Raw genomic sequence first — 8,388 nt, forward strand, 5'->3', positions numbered from 1 at the left:
AGTTCTATCAACCACTGATACAACTCTACGTGCACTAAACGTTTGCATTATCTGGGAAATAAAACTACAGTACCAATATAGGTACGAGAGATAATTTTGCAAGATAATAAATACATGAAAATAAATGTTAGTGCTGCAGCAATAAAGTACACTAAGTAACCATATACTAACAGTACCATGAGTGTGAAAAAGTGGTGGTAATTGTGGTGGCTTTGTCCAAGATTAATTAGTGAAGACATTTAGTTCATTGTCTTTGATGTAGTTTTCAATGTGGGAGAGGCTAAATATACAAGCGTTCCACTACTTGGGATTACAAGTACTATATGATTGAATTGTTAGCAAACATCCGTAAATACTAACAATGCATTAAGGTTTCCCCAACTATAGCCTTAAGTTTATGGTCCTCTTACTCCCATACATGCAACTAACCGGTTTGAGCCCTCAGGTTTCTGTCACTCCGGCAAGACTAGCCCCTTCCTTTGCACATACTACTAACCCTATGGTGTTGATCCATGCGCGCACAAGTATAATGGACACCAAAGGACAGTACCATATCAACATACAACTCTAATGAACCATAGACATTCAACAAAGCAATCAAAAGACAAATATACTACATAAACATGACATAGATCATAGGATGAATATTATAGCATCAAACACCATGTTTACATAGGACGGTACAGAGGTTTATGAGAGGATGAACCACTAAATACAAGGAGGAGATGGTGATGGAGATGGCGGTGAATACGTCGGACAGGGCAGCGCGGTGGCGCAGGGCGGCAGCGGCGCCGGCGGCGCGGGGAACTCCTTTCCCCGCCGCCGGCAAGGTTGGGGAGCGCCGCCCCTTAGCCTCTCTCCTTCATGGCTTCAAGGGAGCCCTCCCCATGGAGATGGGATCCATGGGGGAGGCAAAAACGTGTCTTTTGGTGGCTGAAATTCGTGGGTGGAGGTGTCCTCCACGAGTTAGGTTTCCTCCCTTTATATAGCTTCTCGGATTTCCGTCACCCCCTTTTAGGGTTCCACCAAAACGGGCGTACAGGCCGCGTCCGAACTCCGATTGGGCCGAATTTTAACTCCAGAACGTTCAGCAGAAAATTATCTACAACTTCCTCTTCAGGCCCAACTCCGTTGGATGTCATCTTCGAGGGTCAAACAGACAATCTCCGAAAACCGTTCTGGGACAGATTTCAGCAAAGTTCCAATTCGACTCCAACAAGGTTTCCTCTTGTATTCTTGATAATTTCTACACATCAAAGTGTAAAACAAGAACATTGTGCACTTTTACAACTATTAATAGGTTAGTCCAAATAAATCATACACTTAATACAAAAACAAGTGTCAAAAGCATAATATTAACATGAAACAATCAAAAATTATAGATACGTTTTGGACGTATCAAGGCTGCATCGGCGGAATAAGCTAGAGCTGAGTGGTGATAAGAGGCGGTGGAGGAGGAGGGATAATGAGGGGTGGCATGGTGAGCGGTGGGCGGCTAGCTGCCGGCGGCCGGGGGAGTAACAGGCGGCGACGAAAACCTGGCTCGGGGAGGAGGCACGTCGAGTTGAGAGAGAGGCTGTTTCTATCAAGAGAGATTAATGGATGATATAATGGCGACAACCATTTCAGTGGAGGGGAAGAAGTTGTGGAGGTAGCGCTCCCGTGTTTGTTGATTCGTGGGGAGGAGCAGGGATCTCTAATTGGAGTGACGTGGCTTCACAGGAGGACATGAAAATGGGATCAGCTATTTAGAAAGAGAAGATACCACACGTGTATTGATGTTTTCGCTTAATATGGTTATAGCATGTCATGAAACTATTATGATCAGTTGAGATATAATAATAAATATTTCTTATTATTTTCCTCTAGGGTACTATATCCAACATAATTCACAACAAGACGTGGCACCTTCTGTCACCTAGCTCCAAAAAGAATTTGATTGATTGCATGGGTTTATTGCATCAAGAAAAATGCATATGGCACCATTCGACGGTATAAAGCACGCTCATTGCCAAGGGTTTCAAACAACGCTATGGTATTGCCTATGGAGACACCTTCAACCCTATTGTCAAAGCTGCTACGATTCACCTTGTGCTTGCACGCTCGGTCTCTCGTGGGTGGAGTCTTCGTCAATTGGATTTCACGGATACGTTTATTCATGGATTTCTGGAAGAGAAAGTTTACATGAAACAACCTCCTGGGTTTGAAATCCTAACCTTCCGCATCATATTTGCAAACTTGACAAGGCACTATATGGCCTCAAATCAAGCTCCTTGAGCATGGTTCTCCAAGCTCAGATGAAAGCTCTTTGGTGTTGGATTTCTTTTCTCCAAAGACGACACCTCACTCTTCATCTACCACAAGTCAGGTACCACCATGTTTTTATTTATTTATGTTGATGACATTATTGTGTCCAACTCTTCAAATCAAGCTATTTCGGCTTTACCCTAAAAGAAGCTATTTCGTCTCCTTCATGATTTGGGTGGTTTTTTTTCCTCAATGACCTTGGCGACTTATACTTCTTCTTGGGCATCGAGTCAAGAAACACTCTATGGCTTGCTTCTCTCTCAAGAAAAATATGCCACTGATTTACTCTCTCGAGTCGGTATGACTAAATGTACTACATGCCCCACACCGCTCTCCAATATTGATAAATTGTCTTCACCGATGGCACACCGCTTGGCGCTGAAGATAGCACTCACTACAGGAGTATTGTTGGGGCTCTCCAATATTTGACTCTTACATGTCCAGATTTGTCCTTTGCGGTTAACAAGATTTGCCAATTCCTTCATGCTCCCACTACCACTCATTGCACGACATCTAAAAGGGTCTTGTGCTATGTTCAAGGTACAATAAGAGTTAAACGTAACATGTGACATAATAGTCTACATAATGCAGATCGAATACGGTCATAGATACCATACGTACTTGATACCAACATCGCCAAGTTGGATTTCCAAAAGGAAGAGCTCTGATGGCGTGTTGGCTAATGGGATTCTTCTATACTCGGCCTTTAATTAATTGATTGAAAGATGGTAAGTAGCTACAAGATGTCATCTGGCTCTTGCAAGAGCGATTTTCTGTCAGGAGGCCATGGGTTCGAGACGTCAGTACCAGATGGTTAGCTTGTCTCTGGCGTGCCTCCCAAAGTCCATAGGGAGGATTGGGATCCTAGACACCAAACACATGAGTATTTGCCTCATGCTTAAGTGAAGCTAGAGGCTTTACTCTCAGAAACAAGGTCCGTGGGATGATATCTTGAGTAAGAAGTACCTCCATTCAAAGGATCTCCTAGTGGATGCCCAACAAGTTCGGCTTACAATTTTGGAAAGACATATGGAAATACAAAGACTTGTTCTGCTTTGGGGCGAAGCACAAAGTCCATATTGGCCATTTCACATGAGTTCGACTTGAGTGGTGGCAAGGGAATGGACCACTAAATGCTAGGTTCCTCGACCTCTTTGCCATCGCCACTAAACCTGATGCCTTTGTGACTCACAAGGTCACCACAGGTGAATGGCGGATCCCGTTCCATCGCGAACTATGAACGGCTGAAAGGATTGAATGGCAACCTCGGCCGGTCAGTTGAAGGGATAACCCTTCATCTGGCGTTGGATGAGATATCTTGGACGTTGGAACCTTCGGGGAGGTTCTTGGTCCACTCCCTTTACCATAAGCTCTGCTATGGATCCATAGCAAAGTACTTAGGAGCAACGTGGGAGATCAAGGTGTTCATGTGGCAACTCATGCTCAAACAGCTTCCATCTAATGATAATATCCAGCGCTGCAAGGTCCAAGCAATAGTCTTTGTGCGAGCATGAAGACATGAACCATGTATTATTCTATTGCCTTCATGCCCGCTACACATGCACTTTGCACAACCTAGCACGTTCGCTGCACCTGAGTTGGGGCTCTTTGCTAGACAGCTTGGAATATCCAAAGTAAGTTTACCATTGAAGCGGTGTTACCTAACCACCCCACTAATTTCAAGTACAAAATGTATGCATACCTTAAGGTGTGGAAGATAGTTGCTAGGAGGGAGGACCAGCTGGTGCTAGAGGCTGAGATTAGCAAGATTCGAGCTCTTCACGCCGCTACTCCGAATTATACAAGCTGATATGAGCTACCTTTCTTTTGCATTTCTGTCCTTTTATCTTGCCAGACAGTATTTGCAGTTGCATTGTAGCGGCTTACGCTACTATGACTGTATGATGTTGTTGATGTGGCTTCATTTAATATGGGTTCCTCTCGAGTCTTCCGTCTAAAAATGAGCCTTTGGAAGAAATATTCCATCGATCTAATTGCTAGAGTTGCTTCTGAAGATAAAAACAATGTTCCGCCTAGATATTAGGCAGAAACTAAATATTTTTTTGGGGTCCTTTAACATTCTTTGTTGATCCGCTCTGAAGATACAAGATGAAAAAAATGTGTGACCTGAACTAGACGAAAGACCATACAGATCTTGAAAAACTTCAGGGGCTACTCTTGGAGATATGCTAAATGGAAATATCCAAGACGTAGTTCTATTGGCCCAACCAAGCGGCCTAGTTGTTGATTGTCCAAGGTGAAGATGTCAAGCCTGATAGATTTGGTCGGATCTGTATCGACATAAGTTAGCTGGATCCTTGCATGCACGGCAAGATGTATCTTGTATTGGGATAGTAGTATCCGACCTAGCCTCCATCATGTAAACCTCAAATCCTTTAGGTTTTTATAAGCCGAATCCTGAGAACCCTTAAGGCAACAGACAATACTCTCATTGTAATTGCGCATTTGTTGCCCCATAGTGAATTATCGCAGCACTTAGTATCTCGCCAACGTTGTGAGATCTCAGGCTGGGTAACTTGTATCTAACCGTTTCGGTAGCTCCGTGCTTTTCGCCAACCTCTCTCTCTCTCTCTCTCTACACGCGATGAGATAGCCTTTATGATGTACTCGTCGATCACACAACTACATAGAAAGCCACGCTTTCCTGCCTAATCATGTATATTCATGTATATGATGACACATCACACACTGGATGCTGCACTTCTGGATCGATGTTGTGCCCATGTATAACCTACCTAGCCACACCTTACCTAATCTTTCTCAATATTTAACCAAAGGCAAACAAATTCTAGCTGGCCAAAGGAACAATAGTCCCAAGGATCAGTCCAAGAAAAAGCAGATATGTAATACTTCGTCCTTGTTCTTTATCTCGGCCTGATCTAACTGCGCCACCACGGGTAATATCCTGTCCCTCTTTGTTAGAAGGGGTTTGTCCCTTGGGTTCAGAAGACTGAGGCGGTTGCGCCTTGGCTTCGGGGGGCGGGGGTGGCTGCGCGACATGCCTCCTCTTAGAGCCGGGTTTGCACATGGGCAAATCATCGGGTGGTGGAAGGAGGATGGAGTCAGGCGTCGTTCCATTCTCCACCGCAAACACCATGCCGAGCCCCATGGGAACATGCGCGTCCAGGTGGCAGTGAAAGAACCACATGCCTGCATAAAAGCCCAAATCATTTAGCCCAGCAATTCGTCCCACAGACCTATACTCCCTCCATCTAAAAACAAGTGTTTCATTTTTATCTAGATACGGATATATGTAGATGTATTTTATTTAGAGATACATTCGTATCTAGATAAAGTTGTGACAGCTATTTTAAAACCGAGGAAGTATTATTATAGCCGAAAAAGAAAGAGGGCGCGCCATAACCTGGATTGTTGGCGAGGAAGCGAATGACGACCCAGCCACCCGTGGGCACGGCGATGGTGTTGCGCGCCACGGGGTCGACCAGGTTGTAGGCGCTGGTGTTCCCCGGTGTAAAGGTACCGAGCCCCTGCGCGAGAACGAAGAAGTTGAAGCCGTGGAGGTGGATCGGGTGGTTTTCCGACGGCAAGGCCACCGGGTTCTGGAGCACGATCTCCACCGTCGAGTTGTAGGGCAGGCTCCTCACTTTGGTCCCCTCGACCATCGCCGTGCCGTTGGGCGGCACGCCGTCCGGGAAGTCGGCCGTGTACACTCCAGGGCTGCCGTCAAACTGCGCCTCCAGCAGCGACATCTGTGTCGGGAGGCGGAAGGACACGCCGTTCATCGCCGCCGCGAAGGCTTTCCCGGTGCAGCTGGTCTGGGTCGCGTCGCACGGCAGCTGGCCGAGCCCCAGCTCGATGGTCATGCTCACGTCCACCGGTGACGGGACCGCCGCGGGCAGGCCCCTCAGCCCGAAGTAGAAGGCGTTGGCCGTCGTCGTGTCGAAGTTGGTCGGCATGGTAGGCATGGCGGGAGTGGCGGTGGCCGACGTGCCGTTGTAGAGCAGGATGGCCGTGGCGGTGGAGTCGTCGTCGGTGGTGGCTACGGTGGACGGGGACAGCGTGTCGTGTGGCTCCACTGCCATGTAGTAGCTCCCCGGCGCGGCGTCCGTGAAGATGAGCGCGTCCACGGAGTTCCCCGGCGCGAGCACGAGCGTGTCCGTGGTGTAGTTGGCGGTGTAGCACGCGTCCACAGCCACCACCGTGAAGTTGTGGCCGGCCACCTTGAAGAAGAGGTGCGCGTTGAGCGCGGCGTTGATGACCCGGAGCAGCACCGTCGTGTTGGGTTGCACCACCGCCGTAAACGTCTCATCTACAGAATCATCAAATATTACAGAACTTTTCATGTACGGTAAGTAACTTCCAAAAATCTATCACAATCAGCAGTTCAAGCACATACTTGCGCACTGGTACAGTTGGCCGGTTAGACCGTTAACGGTGTACGCGTCGGACTGGATAGGACGCTGGCCGGACATGACGGCGTCGTTCTCGACGTCGACGACATTCTGGCTCCACCACTCGCCTGAACACCAGACCTCACCCACAATCAGGATATGCCAAATTCCATCAATCGAACAATAGACAGCAAGAGGATCGGTGTTATTACCAAGTACGATGGGGACTTCTTGGTCGGGCATGGGGAAGGGGTAGGCGTTGCCGTTCCTGGGCCTGATGATGAAGGCGCCGTACACGGTGGCGCGAAGGAAGGAGGAGTGTGCGTGCCACCACAGCGTGCCCTCCTGCCCGGTGACGTTGAACCGGTAAATGTAGGAGCTGTTCGGCTGAATGGGGCACTGTGTCACCATGCTCGGCCCGTCCGCCCATGGCGTCCGTAGCTGCATTATGCCGTGCCTGCCAGTTCATGATAACATGGTTAGAGTCAATTGGATAGAGCCGAACACCCAGACAGTGAGACTGTCGTTTTTGCAGACAGCGTTAAAGAATAAAGACTGAACTGAAAACCGTTGGTTCTGTTCCTGGTAGAATGAAATAAAGACCGAACTGAAAACCGTTGATTCTGTTCCTGGTAGAATGATACTTTTAGCTACTATCTGTCTGAACTTCTTTGGTTACGTTTCGTTGTAAACTCGTAAGCAGACTTCGTCGTCTGTACTGTCTACACTTGTCTAGTATTAAGATGAGCTCACATACAGGTAACGGCTACGTCTCAGAAGGTAGGGTGTCATCTTCAGAACTTTCCCTTTCGGCTAATAGATATGACCATATGGGTACGGCTGCTAAAAATAATCAGACAAACTAATCCCAGAAACTAAACTGCATATCAGACTGACACCTCAAGGATCCTGTGAACTCGCTAGATGACAGCGGTTCTCTCACGCCAGCACACAACAACCGCAGAAGTTAGGAACGGCAAGACCAACTGAAGCACAGGGATTTACCAGTGGATTGTTAAGTTGTAAGGTGAACTGTTTATGACGTCCACGACGACCTCGTCCCCTTCGAACACATCTATCGTTGGGCCTGGAAGCTGGCCGTTCACCGCTATAATGTCAGTGCTGTTGCACAGCTGATTAATTCGCATGCTCTGCACCTGATAACAGACAGACAGAGGAACAAGCCGTCAGACAAGGGCTACTGGATTGGACTGAACTGCATTGCAAAGTGAAAGATTTGGTGGTATATCTGATCAAAAGAAGTATACAACTCTCCTAACACAACTAACATCTACATTTCATCCCAGGTCTATAAGTTCTCTTGATTTCCCAACATAAATTGCTTCTGAATTCTATAAGTCAAGTGCGTACTTAGCATGCTTGATGAACATATATGGCCATGGCGAAGTTACTATCTCTCTTGTTGCCAGAAACTTCTATTCTATGAACTTCAGATGAACTGAGTGATGAAATCTAACTCGAGTGGATGGAGAGAAGATAAGAGATAAGTACTGTGAACGTGTAGTTTGCAGTCGCCGCCTCCGCCACCGAGCTGGCAAGAAGAAGACCGAGCGCCAGCCACAAAAGCTGCGCCATGGCAGGACACCGAGGTTGAAGACGATTCATCGTGAGGTGTCGGGGAGGGAAAGGCAAATCTTTCTTGTTGTCTTGACGGGCTACTTGTATAGCTTATAGTCTTCTAAGAAGC

At 47.2% G+C, this 8,388-nt stretch overlaps 1 protein-coding gene across 1 annotated transcript; it reads right to left on the minus strand.

Moving 5' to 3' along the window:
• Window positions 1–4,968: 4,968 nt before the first annotated feature.
• Window positions 4,969–8,388, minus strand: LOC124660560 (laccase-7-like). The gene is made up of 6 exons (XM_047198381.1): window positions 8,193–8,388; window positions 7,686–7,837; window positions 6,893–7,137; window positions 6,686–6,808; window positions 5,693–6,598; window positions 4,969–5,478 (listed from the first exon to the last, which is right to left on the minus strand). The coding sequence occupies exons 1-6, from the start codon at window positions 8,304–8,306 to the stop codon at window positions 5,117–5,119; spliced, it is 1,902 nt and encodes a 633-aa protein (XP_047054337.1). The 5' UTR covers window positions 8,307–8,388; the 3' UTR covers window positions 4,969–5,116.

This window comes from Lolium rigidum, chromosome 6, assembly GCF_022539505.1.
Source record: "Lolium rigidum isolate FL_2022 chromosome 6, APGP_CSIRO_Lrig_0.1, whole genome shotgun sequence".
NCBI lineage: Eukaryota > Viridiplantae > Streptophyta > Magnoliopsida > Poales > Poaceae > Lolium > Lolium rigidum.